Genomic DNA, 22,657 nt, shown 5'->3' with positions numbered 1-22,657 from the left:
GTTAAAGGTGATTTTCCTTAAACTATAACTATGGTGCAATGTTCAGATGGAGAACTGACTGTTATGGATTTTGTATTTATAATAAAAATAGCAGGAATAACATTATGACATAGATGCAGTATTACTCTAAATATATAAAAAGACATAACTGAGATATCTAGAATAATTTAGTTAGGAGGAATATAGTTAGAACTATTGTGTATTTAGAAAAGTATCTGATATTAAGGACAAAAGAATAGAAAAAAAAATACACATGGTACATACCTAAGGACATACTCATTTAATATTAGGATTCTGTAAAATTATGTACTTATTTATTATTACATTTGGATGAGATGTGTTATTTTGTTATTTGTTTTTTTTTTTTTTTTAGGAGCATTAGCAGCTAAGGCCATATTGCTCCAGGGGGATATGTGGTGGTCATTCCCTGACCTTTCCGCATCCTCCATATTTGGTGGGCACAGGCTCGAACCCCAGTCTAATCAAGAAGCGTGTGCTACGCACTGCTGCTCCTGCCCACCTGGCTACGGAGGCATCTTTGGATGAGATGTCCCACTTCAACCCCAAAGCAGAATTCTCAATTCATTCTGGCATGTATCAACCCTGTTTATTTTCCTGCCACTGATTTGTTGCTAATCTATATTAAATACTTTTGGAAATGCAAATTAAGAGTTTACTTATGTTTAATTATTCACACATAATTAACAAGCTATAATCATTCACATAAATCCAACTTACTTTTTTCTGTACAAGTGTTTACAGTGGCTCGAGGGTGTCAGTCTCTAACGATACTGACCTAAACAGAAAGAAAATATTGTAATAAGTTAAGTGAGTAAGGAAGTGTTACAATAAAAAATTTTATATATCAAAAAATGACTTTTTTTTTAGATAAAACAGTAAAATTCAGTACCAAAAGAGATCATCCAACTTTATGAATTCTAATGGAGCATATGTCATTAATACCAAGTAGACTAGATTTCATTTGCAATTTCTGCCACCTATATTCTGTTCCCAGAGCAAAGTTAAATTCATGTGTTATGTCAGATAAATCTATGGGTTATGAGGAATTCACCAGTAAAGATACACTGTTTGACTTCCTATCAACAGTTAAAATCCCACAACAATATGCATTCAACCAAAAAAGTAAAATCAATTTGTGCCCTTTTCATGAATCCCATCACTGATCTGATTAGCATTCTCCATAGTGTTGCTCAACATAGACAGATATAATTTGGAAAAACATATTAAGAACTCACTAGCATCTTTCCTTAACAAAAAAAAAAGACAAAAATTTAACCATCCTGAACATATAGGTACAGAAATTTCAGAGGGTAAAGGCCCTTATTCTGAAAAACTTGACAGTATCACAATTTTACAAATAAAACTTTTATATCCAAACAGAAGGAGGAACAGAATTTACAAATTCATGCACTATGGTGGTGAACTTTGCTACTCATTTATATCTGAGATTTAAAAATAGTATTAACAAAACAAAATATCTAGTCTTACCACTTAAATATGAGGTGTGAGGCAGAGTCCTAGACCAGTGCAGTAAAAAAGGATAAGCTTACCTTAGTCAGCATGTTCCCTTTAAAATATCCCCCCACATTTGGAGTTAATAAATCAAGTGCACAATTTCTGCCACTGCTGGAACTTTTTTTAAGATCACATTCAGTACTAACTGTATTGTATTTTTAATTAAAAACTACAGAATCTTATTCATGACAGGAGTCAAGCTGATTGGTTTATAATGCCATCACCTCTTTAGGTTCCCTTATGAACTAGGGAAATATTAGTGCTTCTTCAGTCCAAGGGGATCTCAGAGTGATGATCTAATTAACTGATGAACTGATGCACTCATATACTGCTTCTTTTAATATAACTGTTTATATGCTATCCATATCCTGAGGCTTTATCCTCCCTTAGGTTCAGAAACTTTTCCAACAGATGCTTCTCAGAGTTTATTATATCATTAGCATTAGCATTAGCATTAGCATTAGTAGAGGCATATGATGCAAGAAAGCAAGCTTATTCAGCATCAGCCAAAAAAAAAAAAAAACAACCACTACTCCCATTTCACCCCTCCGTTCGTTCGAAATACCTGTCCAGCTGAGCCTTAAATTTGTTTAGGCTATCAACTTCAACAACAAGCGATGGGAGTCTATTCCACAAACCAACTGCCCGCTGGCTAAAGGCAAATTTCCGCACATCTATCCGACATCCGTCCTTCCTCAATTTGAATTTATGCCCTCTCAGGTGATTATTCTGAGCAAGAGGAAGAATCCCATCGGCATTGAGCATGCTCAAGCCATTCAAAGCCTTATACACCTCTATCAGATCACCTCGCCGATGCCTAGTCTCCAGGCTCTGTAATTTGCAAAACTTAAGCCTTTCTTCATAAGAGTACCCCTTTGTTCCATTCACTAATCTTGTTGCCCTTCTCTGTACTCGTTCCAGCAGCTTTAAATCCTTCTTGAAATGAGGCCTCCAGACCTGTATACAGTACTCAAGGTGTGGCCTGACCAATGCCTTATACAAGGGAATAATCACATCCCTGTCGCTGCTAGAAAAATTCCTGTATATCATTGACAAGACACCATGAGCTACTCTTGCAGCTCGTCTGCACTGCTCAGAGAACTTCATATCTGCCTGCACAATTACCCCCAGGTCCTTTTCATTCTCTACCACTGTCAGCGTAGTACCACAGAGTTGATACGTTGATCTGGGGTTACTGTTTCCCATATGTAGTACTTTACATTTGTCAATGTTAAACTTCATTTGCCACCTCTCAGCCCATCTGCTCAACCTTTCCAGATCCTGTTGCAGCAGCATAGTATCAGTAGTGTCCTTAACAACCCTGCCAATCTTGGTATCGTCTGCAAACTTGGACATTAAGCCTGATACACCATCATCAATATCATTTATAAATACAGAAAACAACAATGGACCCAACACTGAACCCTGAGGAACTCCACTAATAACATTAGTCCACGTTGAGCAGTGTCCATTGATTACCACTCTCTGTCTTCTGCCACTCAACCATCCCTTTATCCATAGCAGCAATTTGCCTCCAATGCCACACTTCTCCAATTTGTGCAGCAGTCTTCCATGCGCAACAGTATCAAAAGCCTTTCTAAGATCCAAATATATAATATCAAAGTTATTCCCTGCATCCAGTTCTTTTGTGAGTACATCATAGTATCCAATCAAATTGGTCAGACAAGACCTGCCCTTAACAAAACCATGCTGTGTCTGAGCTATAACTGAATTCTTGTCCAGATGATCCTGCAGTGCTTCTTTAACCAGTGCCTCCATTAATTTTCCTGGAACCGAAGTTAAACTAACAGGTCTATAATTACTTGTGTCAGCCTTTGATCCTCCTTTGTGAATTGGGGTTACATTTGCACATCTCCAGTCCATGGGTACCTCCCCTGAGTCCAAAGAAGCTCTCATAATTATGGCTAGGGGTTTGCTTACTTCCTTTGCTGCCTCCTTTAATATAACTGGATAGATCCCATCCACCCCGGGTGCCTTTTTTATGTTTATCCTCAACAATTTCTCCTCCACTTTCCTCTCAGTTATTAGAAAATAATCTAGCTCACTGCCAATGTTTACTTCACCTACGACATTCCCCTTCCTGAATAACTCCTCATGTGTGAATGTAGATGCAAAATACTCGTTTAGATTGTTAGCCACCTGAGCTGGATCCTCAACTGTTGAACCATCAACATCCAGTGGACCAATCTGATTCATCCCTTTCCTTCTTGAGTTTAAATAGGTAAAGAACTCTTTTCTGTTTTTCTTTGCATCCTTTGCCAAGGATTTCTCATAATCCGCCTTTGCCTGCCTAATCTCCTTTGTGACTTGGTTACAGACGAACTTATATCTATCATAGGCTTCCATGTCACCCATTAATATGTATGTATCCCATGCATTTTTCTTCTCTGCCATATGTCTCATTAGTTCATCTGACAACCATTTAGGCCTGAACCTTGAACAATATTTCTTGGTTGGTATGTAAAGCCTGGTAGCTTCCAAGATTAGTTCCTTGAATGCTTCCCATTTTGAATTTGCTGTTGGTAACATCATCAGTTGGTCCCAATGTATAGAATTTAAATACTGTCTCAGACCATCATAGTCGCCTTTACGAAAGCAAAAACCCTTCCCTTTACCTCTGATGGTAGTTACCTCCTTGAGTAAATCCCACTTCAGCACACTGTGATCACCGCCACCCAGTGGTTCCTTTATCTGCAGATTCCTAATGCATGAAGAATCACTACTGATAATCAGATCAAGAGTAATACTCCCTCTAGTTGCCTCCCGAACATGCTGGTGTAGAAAACAATCATCCAATAAATCCACAAAAGCCTTGCTAGTGTGTGAGTGACCAACCCACAAATTCCAGTCAATATCTGGGAAATTAAAATCCCCCATTATAAGACTCTCTGATTTACTGGCCCATTCTATTTCCCTGTACAGTATCTTATTATACTCATCAGAGTCATTAGGCCTATAGCACACTCCTACTCTCAATTTTGATTTACCTATGCTTATGTCACACCAAACTGACTCGACACTGCCCTGTCCATCAATGTCGACTGGCTTCACTTCCTTGGATTTTATGTGTTTTTTAACTAATAGCATAACCCCTCCTCCCCTCCTGTCCTGTCTATCCTTTCTATACACATTGTACTCCCCAAATTCCAGTTCTGCATTCCTTATATCTGTGTGACACCATGTCTCTGATATCCCAACAATATCTGCCTTTGATGTTTTGAGCAATACCTCAAATTCATCAAATTTATTTACTAAACTCCTAGCATTGGTGTACACGCAAGTATACATGCACCTGTTTCTATTCTTAGCTACCCTAACACAACCCATGTGTTTACTTGTACCGCAATGACTTCCAGCAGTCTCTGAAATATCCTGCATCTTGTTTTTCAGGCTTCTGCTCATTCCAATAGAAGCAGTGCAAGAATCTCTTTCACCTCTGCCAGTGGCTACTGTTAATCCATTAGTCTTTGTCTCCCCCCAAGCTAGCAGTTTTCCGACCCACCTAACACTGCCTCGATAGCATCAGCAAATATTCTTGCACCCTTTCTATTTAAGTGTATCCCATCCCTGTAGAAGCAATCTCTCCTGTTAACAAGTACATTCCAGGCTGAAAAAAATTCTACCCCTTGAGCCTTGCACAATTTTTCCAGGGCCGAATTGATCAACAAGGCTCTCATCATATACTCCCTCCTATCGTGTCTGGGCAGAATTGCAGACACTTTCAAATTCAACCCTACTTCACGGCTTTTTTTCAACAGTGACCTGTACTTGTTAAGTAATTCCGCTGGTCTCCTACTCTTAATATCATTAGTGCCAACGTGTACAACTATATCACCTTTTGTGCCCTTAAAAGATGATATCTGCTCTACAACGTCATCAACCTTTGCCCCTGGCAGACATACCCTGGTCCTGTTCCACCTATCCTTTTTACAAAGCATGTTCCCCGTTTCCCTGACAATAGAGTCACCAACAACTACTAGTTCCTGTGGGACCAGCGCATTCTGCCTTGGGGGCTGCCTCTGTGTTGCAAGATGACCAAGTGCAAGCTCTGGCGTTGATGTGGGCAGCTGAGAGCTTGATGGGCCCCTCAATTTATTTCCTTCGAGGGCATCCACCCTGTCCTTCAAGGTCTCATATAGGCCCATAACAACGCCGAGTTGTCGCCTAATTTCCTTGCACTCCTTGCATCGTGCACACACAAAGAAATCCCCCATGGCAGTATCATGTCCCGTACCCGATTGCTCCACAAACATCAAGCAAACAGTGCATCTTAAAAGGCTGTGATTCAGAGGGCAACTGCCCCCCTCAGTTCTCCCCTGAGTCACAGCACTCCCATTAGCGTGAGCCTTTTGCTTTGCTGCTCTGGTCAGAGTCATGATTTCGATTTAAATGTCAATAAAATTACAATTTCAGAACAAAATTAAAACCTTAAACTTGTATCTTAACATAGTTATAACGCTATATTTATTTTTCAGTATCGAGTGTTATCTCGATACTATTAATTTAAAGCAAGTTGATTTGTGTTTACCTCCTGGTTCAAATACATTTTCACTTGTAAGGTTCAATGCAAAGTGCCTGCCTGTTCAACTCACCTACAACATTGTTTGGATTTTCCAAGATTCCACTACTACCATTTCATAAGGGTCCTATCTTGTTTACTCTCTTCTTTCTTGTCTTCCATAACAGTACAGTAGTTCTGTAACTAACATAGACCTTTCCAAATAGTGACACATCACTCATTCAGAGAGATCTAGATTTGAATCCCACTGGAGACTGAGTTCTTAATAGGGAATTCTTAAAGGTCTCTTGAATCAGGACTAAAGTTAACTGATCTCAGAAAGAGGAAGTATGGTTTATAGCTGTGAGTCATTCTGGTTTTTTTTAGTACACACACACACACACACACACACACACACACACACACACACACACACACACACACACACACACACACACACACACACACACACAGCATAATATATACAGAGCAATATGGCCCTAGAAGCCAATGTGCTACATAAATAATAACATTATTCTTTCTTGTATTCACATATGAATAGTACTCCTGGTGCCCATTCTTAGCTTACTTTGCTAAAGATTTGTCCTACTCAGCTATTGACCTGTTTCACCCCGTCAGTAGTTTTGTATAAATATGCTTATAATTGCTATACCAAGCAGCATCTCAAGATAGTTTGTAATAATTATCCCATGAATTTTTCTTTTCCGATATTAAACATTTTAGCTCTCTCTGGTCCATTTTGGCATCTTCATTTTGATGAATGTTTGTTGAATGAATATTTTTGCTGCTTGCATAAATTCCTTAAACACTTCCCTTAATAGATTCATAACATGCAGCATTTAGTTGTATTTCCAATTAACAGAGCCCAATAAGTTTTTTTTTTTTTTTGGCTGATGCTGTATAAGCTCTTGCATCATATGCCTCAACTAATGCTAAAATGCCAGAAAGTTATATTCCTCCCCTCCACAAAACTGAAGCTCTTAACCCCCTTCCATTGATCAACAAGATTTCCTTTATCCCTACCCATTTTATGATGTAGTAGCTACCTACTGTCAGTTCCTGCACAGTTCTTTTGTGAGAACCAGGTCAAGGACATTTCACCACCCCTTGCTCTCTCTCTGTGACATGTTGGAATAAATAAGTCATACAGTTCATTCAAAAATCTGATTCTATTTGGTGCATTGCCAGTCCATAATTTAAAGCCAATACAAGTTAAAATAAAGGTACTCATAATGAGGCAATCACATTCCCTTAGTTTGTTCAATAATCACATTTCCTTCATTAATAGTCATTTCATGCCACAGATTCAACTTCATGTGGATTTGATCATATTCAGTGTAAAATCTGGTTGCTTTTGGGCAGCTTTTTTAAGAAGCACAACTCCCTTTATGCTGTTCATATTTCTTTGTACACACTGAAAATATCATATTGAAATTCTTAATGCCTTATCTCAGGGTGGCACTAGACCTTTCATATGTCTCAGTTTAAGATGTGACCAAAGGTTCGAACTTGTTCATTTTGCTTGCAGCACTACTGGCAGCATTGGCATGATAGAGATAAATGAACATGTTCCTAACTGTTTATGAAATTTCCTCCTTTACCCATCTAAGCCTTTTCATTTAGCTAAATAATAAGTTTGTGACCGTAGGTTATGGTCATAAGGCTTCTCTAGCCTTCCTCTTCACATATATGCAAAACTGATTCTGGAGTACATGCAATTAATTTAATCAATGCATGGTTAGAATCAGCACTTGCAGAGTAGTAGAAAGCCATAAAGATTATCATATCACATAAACTTCAACAGATTAGCTAGGCACCCCTCCTATTTCACTGGATGGAAGAGAAAAGGAAAGTAAGGGAATCACAACATCAAAATCCTTCATGATGCAATACAACACCTGATGATAAATAATTCCATTATAAAACATTTTATTTCATATACAGTGAATGCTTGATTTTATGGACCTCAACTTAACAGACCTTGGATGAAACGAATGAAAAAATTTGACAGGCATTACAGTGCATTATGAGTCTCATGAGATAGAGAAAATCTGGAAATCATGATTCATGGCAAATTAAAGCAAGCATCCCAGTCTGTTTATGGATATGCCCACTCTCATATCTTTAAGTGCTCATTTGTGCACTATTTTTTTATTATAAATTGTATCATCATTTTGGTCCTAAAAAAATTGGTGAAAAGAGAAAGCATGTGCATCTGTACATTGCACAGAAATTAAAGATTACAGAAAGTATTACACACCTTCTGTAATGGCTTTAATTGGTGTGTCTGTTTTCTGCATCTGTGAAGAATATGGCATGAAAAATATAATAAAAAAAACCTGTCAGATATTGTAAAAAGCAAGGTTTAGGGAGCATTTAAGGAATCTGATTGAAAATTCACCAGTATCTCAACTTTGACTTCTTAGCTCTGACCCTGAATAAAGCCTTTCTGGGCACCATTATATGGTCCCAGTAAATTATCTTCTAATCAGGTACTATCAATCAATATAGTAAAGGTAAATAAAAGCTGTTTTTTTATTTCTAAATTTTAAATTATGTGGGGTACAAATGGTCTTAAAAACAAACTTTCAATTTTACAGACATTCAGCATTAATGGACACCATCCCCTTCCCTTATTAGTCTGCAAAATCAAAGGTTTACTGTAACTTATTCTATTTAACATGTGCAAAAGTTCAATTATTTCTGTATTACAAAATGGTTTTGTAAAATTTTTGCAAAAAATTTACAACATAAAAGGCATTAGGAAACTGTTTTTATAATTCATTTAATATCTTACCTTGTAAAAGACATTCCAAACATATTCAACAGACTAGATGGAGTAGATGCCCTCTTTTTTGCATGGAATTGTTCAGAAAATTCATGAATACGATGAGATAGGAAGACAGCATGCTCACGTTTCCTCATCATGAACTCATTTGGTAGCAGCCATTTGTTCTCAAGGCATTCATCCACAGTTGGGCGTTTTCTGCAAATGATTTTTAATTAAAGTTTTCAGATATATGTTTAGGCTATCTTTTTTTGAGATCACCTTAACTAATTATACTCTACTATACATAATAAGCATTTTAATTTTTGAAGATGAAATCCAGTAAATATTTCTGTGGAATAGATGCATGAATGTTAGAGAATAAAGTATGTTTAGAGCAATTCTTAAGTCAACTGACAAGTTCATTAGGCATAAATTGTGATCACTATTTATTATTATCATAAACCTTTTTTTTTGTTTATAGGATTGTTTCTCCCCAAGTGCATGGGGCGATTGGTTGTATCTGGTTACTATTATTATTGTTATTACTGTTGGTCAAGGAACTCTCTTTCTATCCTACAGGTGTTCAGAATTGCAACTTTCTGGAGTTCCATGTAAGTGTTCTCTGGGAGGCCTATTGCTGCTAGTTTATGAAATAAACTAGCAAATGAAGTTTAACATTGACAAATGTAAAGTACTACATATGGGAAACAGTAACCCCAGAGCAACGTATCAATTCTGTGGTACTACACTGACAGTGGTAGAGAATGAAAAGGACCTGGGGGTAATTGTGCAGGCAGATATGAAGTTCTCTGAGCAGTGCAGACGGGCTGCAAGAGTAGCTCATGGTGTCTTGTCAATGATATACAGGAATTTTTCTAGCAGGGATAAGGAGGTGATTATTCCCTTGTATAAGGCAATGGTCAGGCCACACAATGGTCAGGCCACAGGTCTGGAGGCCTCATTTCAAGAAGGATGTAGAGCTGCTGGAACGAGTACGGAGAAGGGCAACAAGATTAGTGAATGGAACAAAGGATTGCTCTTACAAAGAAAGGCTTAAGTTTTGCAAATTACAGTGTCTGGAGACTAGGCACTGGCGAGGTGATCTGATAGAGGTGTATAAAGCCTTGAATGGTTTGAGCATGCTCAATGCTGATGGGATTCTTCCTCTTGCTCAGAATAATCACCTGAGAGGGCATAAATTGAAATTGAGGAAAGACAGATGTAGGATAGATGTGCAGAAATTTGCCTTTAGCCAGAGGGTAGTTGGTTGGTGGAACAGACTTCCATCCCTTGTTGTGGAAGTTGATAGCCTGGACAGGTATTTTGAACCTCAATCAGATCACCTCGCAGGTGCCTAGCCTCCAGAAGGAGGGGTGAAATGGAAGTGGTTTTTTTTTTTTTGGCTGATGCTGCATAGGCTTGCTTTCCTGCATCATATGCCTCTACTGATGCTAATGCTAGGCTCTTATGGAGACTCTTTGGTACCATGGCAGTGGTTGATGCAGTGATCGGGATGGTGACTACTTGTTCTATATGCCACATTTCTTTGACTTCCTGTTTTAGATCTGTATGCCTCCTGATCTTTTCTTCATAGGTTTTTTTGGAAGTGTTGGCACTGCTATGTTGATCAGGTAGGTAGTCCTTTCCTTCTTATCAATGAGCATTATGTTTTGTCTGTTGTGCAGGATCACCTAGTCCATTATTATTATAGTTTGTGAGTAGGGGTCTTTAGTATAGCCTGTGGTTCATTCTTGTAATATGGTACACTTTCTATGATCAACTGGTATTTTTGCACTAGCTATAATAATAATAATTCTGCAATAATAATGATAATTATTATTATTATAACATTAATGGAATGAACATTTCATTTCAGATTCAGTCTTAGAATGAACAACAATGCTTCCAAAAATAGCACAATATCCTTAATGTCAAGCATAATTTCTTGGAGCATGGAATGTGGTTACTTCTAATATGAATTTTAATAGTAGTAATCGAGGCATGTGCTGCAAGAAAGCAAGCTTATGTAGCATAAGCCAAAAAAAAAAAAAAAACTTTCACACATCCATTACCTCAAATGTTTGTCCAGTTCCTACTTGAATTTATTTAAGCTATCAACTTCCACAACAACAGATGGAAGTTTGTTCCACAGCAATCAACTACCCACTGGCTAAAGGCAAATTTCTGCACATCTATTCTATAATAATCTTTTCTCAATTTGAATTTATGCTCCCTCAGGTTCGTAAACTGAGCGAGAGGAAGAATCCCATCAGAACTGAGCCTGCTCAACCCATTCATAGCCTTATACACCTCAATCAGATCATCTCGCATGTGCCTAGTCTCCAGAAGTTGCAATTTGCAGAACTCAAGCCTTTCTTCATAAGACCACCCCCTTTGTTCCCTTCACCAATCTTGTTTTCCTTCTCTGTACTTGCTCTAGCAACTCTACATCCTTCCTAAAATGAGGCTTCCAGACCTGTATGTAGTACTCAAGGCATGGCCTGACCATTGTCTTATACAAAGGGATAATCACCTCCTTTTCCCTGCTAGCAAAATTCCTGTATATCATTGACAATACCCCATGACCTGCTATGGTAGCCTGTCTGTACTGCTCAGAAAATTTCATATCTGACTGCACAATTACTCCCAGGTCTTTTGTATTTTCTACCACCCTAAGTGTAGCACCACACAGTTGGTACATTTCTCTGGGGTTACTTCTACCCATATGCAGTACTTTGCATTTGTCAATGTTAAACATCGGTTGCCACTTCTCAGCCTTGCCCATCTAAGAAGTGGCAACTAATTTCTTAGCCCATCTGTCCAAATGGGCAGATGGGCTAAGAAATCTAGAAAAGCAATTCTAGAGAATGATCAAAGAAATAGGACCAGGGAAGAAAGATATTAAGGATACCATGGAATTGCTTGCCTCTTGTGAAGAGGAATTGTCTAATGAGGACTTGAGACAAATGGAATAACAGTAAATTCTACAGGAGAGAGGGAGGGAGAGGAGGGAACAGGAACAGGAGAATCCTACTAAGAATCCAGACTCTAAACCACTTTTGAAAAAAATTACCTAAGGAATTCATATCTTTGATAAAGATTATCCTGAGAAAGCATAGCATATCAGTTAATAGTACAGTCGATTCTGTTTATTTGGGACACATCGGGACTAGTGCATTTTGGCCTGATTAAGCGGCTGCCCCAATTATGTGAAGTTTCACATAAATAGTTAAAAGTACAGCGGATCCCCACTTTACAATTAGTTCATTAAACAATCAAATCACGTTACGGTGGACTCACCATAGTAAAGTACAGTACATTATACAATGTATAGTAAGTGCCGGTCATTGTGATCACATTTGTGAATTGAATTTTAATTCTATTAAACAGTGATTCTAATAAGCAAAAATAGGAGGAATATTATCCACAGGCTATAAAAGTAAAGATATATTAGGCACAAATTTACCCTTTATTGCCTTACCAATTAAAAATTTAAATGATATGTGAAAATCAAAAGAATATATGTGGTAATCGGAAGAATTAATACGTACTGTAATATCGTATGTACATTCTATCTAGTTGACATTTCTGTTCACTGACATTTGTGGGTGGGGGTTAAAATTTAAAACAGTAAAAAGATAAGCAATCAATAACAAAGAACATGGCACACACAAATTGCAAGTAACATGATAAGCACAAGTGAGAATGGAGTAACAAGTTACAAAGGTTTAAAAACAGGAATGAAGAGAAGATTCTGAAAATTAATTTTTTTTATATGATTGAAGATTTCATGGAAGTGTAAACACATTTCACCATAATAACTCATAGAATTCAAACTGTCGGTATTATCACAAATTCAATAAGGTCGAGTTTACTATCTGTTTATGATAGATTGCACTAACAAAAAAGCCCAATACACAGGTGACTGCTAATTGTTTTTATTGTTTTTATGTTGTGACCTCCAGAAATCCCACTGAACCATGAGGTATGGTCAGAGAATCGTAGGGTAATCTCCAGTGCTGGGATCTCCTGCCCCGATTAAACAGCATGTTGTCCCAATTAAGCAAAGTAAACCCTGGCCATTTTTTCGATTGGGTTCTGTTCTTTAAGATTTGTCCCAAATAAACGGCTGCACCAATTAACCAGTGACCCAAATAACCAGAATCCACTGTATTTTAATCATAATTCAATACTACAGAAAGTTATACAGAGAAAATAAGAAAATAACACTGCAGCCATTATACAGCTACTTTTAACTTCACAAGATCAATTTTTCATGTGAAGAATCCTTCTAGTCACTCATCCAGTAAAACACAACAAATTCCATACAGTTATCTTCTTAAATAAAGACAAGATAAAAATATAGTGATTTTCTGTGTGGTCTGCCAGAGCAGATGATTAAATATCCTGAAAACAAGTGGCCAGTAATTTTTACTAAAGAACTTTTATTGTGCTTCCAATGCTCTGGTTCCAATTAGTGCACAAGGATCTGGAGAAAATTAGGAACAGCATTCAACCATTAAACAATGAGGTTCCAAAACAGTATAGGGGGGGAGTTGTAATGTGGCAGAATGGCCAGTGTGAGCTAATTCCTCCTAATTTTTATTGATTAACAATGTCAGCAAACACAGCAGATATTAAAATGTAAAATTTTTGTTAAAGAGCATCTCTTTCTATTCCACTAATTCTGTTTCAATAAAATAGAAATTTTTTTTCATTTTTTTATTCCAAGTTGTAAGATTAAAAGATACTATGCTCCATACAATTTTGGCCAATAAATGAGTTTACTAAAGTAAAAAGAGAAATTTAGTTTACAATTTACATTTCAATAACCTAACAGTTAGTGCCAATTTTATATGTTTTGATCTCCCTGTGCAACTCATTTTCAAGTCTGGATTACGAGTGTCTGATTTAAGTCTTACCCACTGGATGGTTACTATGGACTACCGGTTCCATAAAAGAGATAAAAGAAGAATCTCCACCTTCCAAACTTTGAAATGATGTCCACAGGGAGTTTGAATATCATCTAAAATTGGCACAAATTGTTGGGTTATTGGAATGTATACTGTAAAGAAAATCATTCCTTTCACTTCAATAAACTCAACTGTTAGCTGGAACAATATGGGATACAGTGTCCCTTTAATCTTAAAACTTAGAATTAGTTATTTCTTGTGTCTTTTTCTCAATAAATTAAAATGTTATTTCAATTTTATCGAGAAAATAGAAGGAAATGCAATGTTAAGGAGTTGGTTAGCCAAAGCCTGGTTTTGGCTAACTAACTCCTTTGCATATAAATAATGTCTTTCAATGTGTATAATGCTTAATAAATCAATGAGAATAATATATGTTAAAGGAAAACTCCAATATATTGAATAGTCATGAAAAAATTCATGCATCTCACTATATAGCTAAAACTCAACTTGAACATCAATTCTTTGCAACTTTTAGCCTCAATATTTCTCTCAACAACAGCATTAATTTTCTCAATCCAATAATATTCTCTTACTTTCCAATTATTCTTCATGTTGAAACAAAGCTTTAACGTAAATAAATATATCATCATACTGGTTTAGGCATGTTAGCATATAAGACCTAACTCTTACTATTAACATATGGATTTTTATGAAATTTTATATTTGGCTCTTTTAGAAAGAACTATCAAGATTTCCTGAATTTTATTAAAATTGGACCAACAGAAAGCTGGAAATTATTATTTCGTTTTTTTCTTTTTTTTGATATACACCGATGAGCCAAAACATTATGACCACCTACCTAATATGATGTTGGTCCTCCATGTGCAGCCAAAACAGCTTGTACTCAATGAGGCATGGATGCTACAAGATTTTTAAATGTGTCTTGTGGTATCTGGTACCAACACATAACCAGCAGATCCGAGTTGCTGTTCCAACACAAACCACAGATGCTCAATGGGATTGATGTCTAAGGAATTTGGAGGCCAGGGCAATACCTGGAAGTCTTCCTCATATTCCACGAACCAGTCTTGAACAATTTGGGCGGTGTGGCATGGCATATTATCTTGCTGAAAGACCGCACCACCAAGATGGAAGACCGTTGCCATGAAAGGGTGTACCTAGTCAGCAATGATATTTAGGTAGGTAGCAGACACCAGAGTGCCCGGCACATAGATGACTGGACCCAGGGTATCCCAGCAGAGCATCGCCCAAAGCATGACGGTGCTGCCACAAGCTTGTTTTTGTCCCATGGTGCATCCAGGCGCCATCACTTCCCCAGGTAAAAGATGCACATGTACTCGGCTGTCCACATGGTGCAACTGAAAACGTGATTCATTAGACCAGATGACCTTCTTTCAATCACTCAAGGTCCAGTTTCAATGCTTGTGTGCCCAATGTAGGTGCTGTTGCTGGTGAACCTTGGTTAGCATGGGGACTCGGAGCAGCCTGCGGCAACGCAGTCCCATTTTCAGCAGGGTTCAATGTACTGTGTGTTGTGACACATTACTCCCATCACCAGCATTCCAATTAACAGTGAGTTGCACCACAGTCGCCCTTCTGTTGCCATGTTTCATCCGGGAGAGCCTTCACTCACCTCGAGCATCGATGAGTCATGGTTGTTCAACACCTTGCCGGCAGTTTGTGAGTTTCCCCTCCTCGGACCACTTTCAGTAGGTACTAACCACTGCTGACCATGAGCATCCCACCAGCCATGCTGTTTCGGGTATGCTCTGACCCAGTCGTCTGGCCATTACAATTTGGCCTTTGTCAAACTCGCTTAAGTCCGCTGCCTTTCCCATCTGAAGAACAAGAGTAACACTGATTAACGGAGCTCAGTATCAGGTGTTTTTTATACTGTGTTTTGACACCTGCACGGGTCTTAGTTCACTTGCAGTTGCTTCGATTTGCATAATGACTCACTGGTCATAATGTTTTGGCTCATCAGTGTATATCGCATTGGTTATCTATATATTGTATAATGCAGAAGAAACACTGAATATTATGTTCACTGACATATGCTGATTGAAGAAATGAATGGGCAATGCATTAGCATTAGCATTAGCATTAGTAGAGGCATTTGATGCAAGAAAGCAAGCTTATTCAGCATCAGCCAAAAAAAAAAAAACCACTTCCACTTCACCCCTCTGTTCGTTCAAAATACCTGTCCAGCTGAGCCTTAAACTTATTTAGGCTATCAACCTCCACTACAAGGGATGGAAGTCTGTTCCACCAACCAACCACCCGCTGGTTAAAGGCAAATTTCCGCACGTCTATCCTACATCTGTCTTTCCTCAATTTGAATTTATGCCCTCTCAGGTGATTATTCTGAGCTAGAGGAAGAATCCCATCAGCATTGAGCATGCTCAAACCATTCAAGGCTTTATACACCTCTATCAGATCACCTCGCTGGTGCCTAGTCTCCAGACACTGTAATTTGCAAAACTTAAGCCTTTCTTCGTAAGAGCACCCCTTTGTTCCATTCACTAATCTTGTTGCCCTTCTCTGCACTCGTTCCAGCAGCTCTACATCGTTCTTGAAATGAGGCCTCCAGACCTGTATACAGTACTCTAGGTGTGGCCTGACCATTGCCTTATACAAGGGAATAATCACCTCCTTATACCTGCTAGAAAAATTCCTGTATATCATTGACAATACTCCATGAGCTACTCTTGCAGCCCGTCTGCACTGCTCAGAGAACTTCATATCTGCCTGCACAACCACCCCAAAGTCCCTTTCATTCTCTACCAATGTCAGTGTAGTACCACAGAGTTGATACGTTGCTCTGGGGTTGCTGTTTCCCATGTGTAGTACTTTACATTTGTCAATGTTAAACTTCATTTGCCACCTCTCAGCCCATCTGCTCAACCTTTCCAGATCCTGTTGCAGCAGCATAGTGTCAGTAGTGTCCTTGACAACCCTGCCAACCTTTGTATCGTCTGCAAACTTGGACATTAAGCTTGATATACCATCATCAATATCATTTATAAATACAGAAAACAATAATGGACCCAACACTGAGCCCTGAGGGACTCCACTAATAACATTAGTCCACGATGAGCAGTGTCCATTGATTACCACTCTCTGTCTTCTCCCCCTTTATCCATAGCAGCAATTTGCCTCCAATGTCACACTGCTCCAATTTGTGTAGCAGTCTTCCATGTGCAACAGTATCAAAAGCCTTTCTAAGATCCAAGTATATAATATCAAAGCTATTCCCTGCATCCAGTTCTTTTGTGACTGCATCATAGTATCCAATCAAATTGGTCAGGCAAGACTTCCCCTTAACAAAACCATGCTGTGTCCGAGCTATAACTGAAGTCTTGTCTAAGTGATCCTGCAGTGCTTCTTTAACCAGTGCCTCCATTAATTTTCCTGGAACAGAAGTTAAGCTCACAGGTCTGTAATTACTTGTGTCAGCCTTTGATCCTCCTTTGTGAATTGGGGTCACATTTGCACATTTCCAGTCTATGTGTACCTCCCCTGAGTCCAAGGAAGCTCTCATAATTATGGCTAAGGGTTTGCTTACTTCCTTTGCTGCCTCCTTTAATATAACTGGATAGATCCCATCCACCCCGGGTGCCTTTCTTGTGTTTATCTTCAACAGTTTCTCCTCCACTTTACTCCCAGTTATTTCAAGATTCTGTAGCTTACTGCTAGAGTTGAATACACCTCTGGCATTCCCCTCGCTGAATAACTCCTCATGTGTGAATGTCGATGCAAAATATTCATTTAGTTTGTTAGCTACCTGAGCAGGATCATCAACAGTTGACCCATCAATATCAAGTGGACCAATCTGATTCATCCCCTTCCTTCTAGAGTTTACATAAGTAAAGAACTCTTTGCTGTTTTTCTTTGCATCCCTTGCCAAGGATTTCTTGTAATCTGCCTTCGCCTGCCTAACCTCCTTTGTAACTTGGTTGCATATCAACTTGTATCTATCATAGGCTTCTGTGTCATGTGTTAATTTGTAAGTATCCCATGCATTTTTCTTCTCTGCCATATGCCTCATTAGTTCATCTGACATCCATTTTGGCCTAAACCTTGAACAATATTTCTTAGTTGGTATGTAAAGCCTAGTAGCTTCCAAGATAAGTTCTTTGAATGCTTCCCATTTTGAATTTGCTGTTGGTAACATCATCAGTTGGTCCCACTGTATAGAATTTAAATACTGTCTCAGTCCATCGTAGTCGCCTTTACGGAAGCAATAACCCTTCCCTTTACCCCTAATGGTAGTTACCTCTTTGAGTAAATCCCACTTCAGCACACTGTGATCACTGCCACCTAGTGGTTCATTTATCTGCAGATTCTTAATGCATGAAGAATCACTGCTGATAATCAAATCAAGAGTATTACTCCCTCTAGTTGCCTCCCGAACATGCTGATGTAGAAAACAATCATCCAATAAATCCACAAAAGCCCTGCTAGTGTGTGAGTGACCAGCCCCCAAATTCCAGTCAATATCTGGGAAATTAAAATCTCCCATTATAAGACTCTCTGATTTACTGGCCCACTCTATTTCCCTGTACAGTTTCTTATTATACTCATCAGAGTCATTAGGCCTATAGCACACTCCTACTCTCAATTTTGATCTCCCAATGCTTATGTCACACCAAACTGACTCGACACTGCACTGTCCAGCGATGTCGACTGGCTTCACTTCCTTGTTTTTTATGTGTTTCTTAACTAATAGCATAACCCCTCCCCCCTTCCTATCCTGTCTATCCTTTCTGTAGACGTTGTACTCCCCAAATTCCAGTTCAGTCCAGTTCAGCTTAAGTCCGCTGCCTTTCCCATCTGAAGAACAAGAGTAACACTGATTAACGGAGCTCAGTATCAGGTGTTTTTTATACTGTGTTTCGACCCCTGCACGGGCCTTAGTTCACTTGCAGTTGCTTCGATTTGCATAATGACTCACTGGTCATAATGTTTTGGCTCATCAGTGTATATCGCATTGGTTATCTATATATTGTATAATGCAGAAGAAACACTGAATATTATGTTCACTGACATATGCTGATTGAAGAAATGAATGGGCAATGCAGCAGATGCAAATCTGCCACATTGTTTTCAGTTCGTGCATAAAAGTTGTTGCTTTTTTGTATTTTTTGTTATTAGTTTGCTAAATACATGAATTATGAATTATTACTATTTGCTTATTATTATGCTAATTACAGCAGAAACATTAAGTACATATGTTTCAATTATTATTAAAATCAGAAATATAGAAATTAATGCATTACAAAAGTATTAAGAGTATGCTATGACTGTTTAATTATATATTCAATGCAAATGAAATACTAATGAAATGGAAGTGTGGTTAATGATAGTAATCATGGTGTGCTACTTCAACAGGATCTGGAAAAATCAGGCAGATGAACCGAGAAGCAGCAATTGAAGTTTAACATTGATAAATGCAAGGTATTGAATATGGGTCTAGAATAACATAATCACTGTGTGGTACCACACTCAGGGTAGTGGAGAATGAAAAAGAAATGGAGTAATCATGCACATGTGAAATTTTGTGAAGAGCGCAAACTAGCCTTCTAAGACAGCTCATGGGATTTTGTCAATGATATAATGAAATTTTTCCAGCAGGGAGAAGGAGTCGATTATTAATTGCTTATTGATTATTAATCATATAAGGCAATAGTTTGATCACATTTTGAGTACTGCATACAGATCTGGAGGCCTCGTTTTTTAGGAAGGATGTGGATCTGTTGGAATAAGTGAAGAGAAGAGCAAAAAGATTAGTGAGAAGAAAAAAAGGAGTGCTCTTACAGTTCTGAAAAATTGTAACATCTGGAGACTAGGCATCTGCTTCTTGCATAGACTACACATATGAGGGACATAAATTTAAATTGAGAAAAGATGGTTGCAGGGCAGATGTATGGAAAATTTCCTTTAGCCAGCAGGTCAACACATCCATATCACCTGTCCATCCCCTCTAGACAAACTGTTAGAGGGAATGAACAGGTGATATGGATGTGTTATTGATATATATATATTTTTTTTTTGGCAGTTGCTGTACAACCTTGCTTTTTTGCATAATTTTCCACTATTAATAGTAATACTAATATATGTTATATTAGTATTACTGTTAATTACTGTTAATATGCACTGTTAATATGTAACAGTATTACATAATGAGATTACATGAATATTATGTTGGGGTGAAGTGAAGTGAAAACAATTACTTTTATATATTATTAGCTAATCAATTAGTAAATAATTGGTAACATGATAATTAGTTATTTATTTTTCACTTCTATTAAGCACAGAAAGAAAAAAAATTAAATTAATTTAAAAAATAAAAATCTAACAAACTTGAAATGTAATGCACTGCATACATTAACGAACTTGATGTTTCTATCATACCAGGAGTGAAAATTAATCAGAATGTAACCATTAAACTCCAAATGCATAAGTTTTTATAATGCCTTAGCAATGATTGTTCATTTAAATGTACATAATGATCGAAATGTTATTCGTTTATTATTCAAACTTTCAAGACTTGATGAAACAAAAACAAATTACTCAGGTACTTTTGGAAAACAATGCACAATTTCAGCTTCACAAAACAAAAGGAGAAACTTGTATATAAAGATTTCTGTATTATCATTTTCTAAGTATCAGCTGTTCTAATTCAGCCTTTAATTACTTCTTAAACCATTCTAACCCCCCCACCTCTTTTTCATCCATTATAATAATAATTCATATCATCTCCTGGCAGCACTGAGCAAATATCAGTTCACAATGCTATGTGCACTAGTTTGGTTGGAGAAATTTACAAAAGTAAGCAGAAAGTTTAAAAGTTATCCAACTTATACTATATATAATTAAGTTTTTTAAAATTAATTTCATGAAAAGGAAGTATGACTGGCTCTTAATTAAGTAATTACTTATTTACTTAATTACTTTTACAGAAAAATTTATATCCTTTTAATGTTAATTTAATTTTATATAGAGTTAAGTGTGCATATATAATATCAGAATCTGTAATACATATAATGTAAAATTATGAAAATCATAATACATTAATGCAAGAGGTTATCAAATATTCTTAGGCATTTAATATAGGCTAAATTAGGCCATCAGTATATTAATCATATAATACTTTTTGTTTAAATAATTTCAATGAATTCAGTTTGCTGTTGTTTTCTAGCAACTACACCTGCTGTATGCAATTTGAAATCAATACACTACTGACTGACTTAAAAAAACTTAAAGTAAATGACTTACTGTGGTGTGCGTTTAAAAATATGCATTAAGAACCTGGTTGCTTCTTGAGTGGCTTCTTTGTGAAGATTATCAAAATGATAGCGAACATACATAATATTATTGGCTGTTTCATGCTCATTTTCACCAACATAGGGGGAGTTTCCACTCAGACTGAAAAAAAAAAAAATTCCATTTTAAATTATTGCATAGACAAACGTGAGTTGAAAGAAAAACTTTATAGATAAAAGATCAATAAATCACCATATAATTTACAAAAAATAAAAAGATAACCAAAATAGTAAAACAGACTTCTGCAGTATGCAATATAGAACAAAATAAAATTATTTATTAAAAACAATTACAATTAATATTTTAGAATCAACATCTGCATATGATTCTACAATAACACAAATTATAATTGTTTTAATTTATTTCAAAATTCTAAACTCTAATCCCTGAGCAGTTATTAAACTATTCTATTTTATTTTATTCCAAAATAGCATGTAGTGCAGAATTATATTTCATGGTTTTGATAAATAGATGTGCTCTTCAAAACATATATCAGAAATAAACAGAATAGAGTAGGCAAGAAAGTACACTGCATTTAATTAAATTTAAGAAAACACTTTATAGTAAAATCTCAGTATAACAAATTTGTGTGGATGACATACATAAATTAATGTAAAGGATATTATTTCATCGAAAAAGTAATAGCAAGTTTGTTTTTAAATGATTTTTTTTTAACAAATTAATTTTAATTTTTTTTTTGGAAAACCTGATTTGATTTTAACAATGATTTCATTCATGACTGGCATAAGTGACAAAAAAGATCATTCTGCTTCATGATAATCACATACCAACTAAGAAATATTGTTCAAGGTTTAGGCCTAAATGGATGTCAGATGAACTAATGAGACATATGGCAGAGAAAAAAAATGCATGGGATATATATAAATTAACACGTGACACAGAAGCCTATGATAGATACAAGTTGATCTGTAACCAAGTCACAAAGGAGATTAGGCAGGCAAAGGCAGACTATGAGAAATCCTTGGCAAAGGGTGCAAAGAAAAACAGAAAAGAGTTCTTTACCTATGTAAACTCTAGAAGGAAAGGGATGAATCAGATTGGTCCACTGGATATTGATGGTTCAACTGTTGATGATCCTGCTCAGGTGGCTAACAAACTAAACGAGTATTTTGCATCTACATTCACACGCGAGGAGTTATTCAGCGAGGAGAATGCCAGAGGTGAAGTAAACTCTGGCAGTGAGCTAGATGATTTTGTAATAAATGAGAGGAAAGTGGAGGAGAAATTGTTGAGGATAAACATAAAAAAGGCACCCGGGGTGGATGGGCTCTATCCAGTTATATTAAAGGAGGCAGCAAAGGAAGTAAGCAAACCCTTAGCCATAATTATGAGAGCTTCTTTGGACTTTAAGAGAGGTACCCATAGACTGGAGATGTGCAAATGTGACCCCAATTCATAAAGGAGGATCAAAGGCTGACACAAGTAATTACAGACCTGTGAGTTTAACTTCTGTTCCAGGAAAATTAATGGAGGCACTGGTTAAAGAAGCACTGCAGGATTATCTAGACAAGACTTCAGTTATAGCTTGGA

The 22,657-nt window shown here is 37.1% G+C and overlaps 1 protein-coding gene across 1 annotated transcript in view; it reads right to left on the bottom strand.

Annotated features, from left to right (window-relative positions):
* The window catches only part of LOC150075841 (protein Obscurin-like), a 58,984-nt gene that overhangs the window by 5,893 nt on the left and 30,434 nt on the right, over positions 1-22,657 (bottom strand). The window contains exons 10-12 of the mRNA XM_090387724.1: positions 21,059-21,208; positions 8,874-9,062; positions 739-796 (exon numbers count right to left, since the gene is read on the bottom strand). Coding sequence (XP_090243850.1) covers positions 757-796; positions 8,874-9,062; positions 21,059-21,208 — 379 coding nt within the window. The 3' untranslated portion in view covers positions 739-756. The remainder of the gene's footprint in view (positions 1-738; positions 797-8,873; positions 9,063-21,058; positions 21,209-22,657) is intronic.

This window comes from Mastigoproctus giganteus, chromosome 13 (assembly GCF_048544385.1).
Source record: "Mastigoproctus giganteus isolate SK-2022 chromosome 13, ASM4854438v1, whole genome shotgun sequence".
NCBI classification, from domain to species: domain Eukaryota; kingdom Metazoa; phylum Arthropoda; class Arachnida; order Uropygi; family Thelyphonidae; genus Mastigoproctus; species Mastigoproctus giganteus.
The sequence above is the reverse complement of the archived record's forward strand: the minus strand, read 5'-3'. Positions and strand labels throughout refer to the sequence as shown.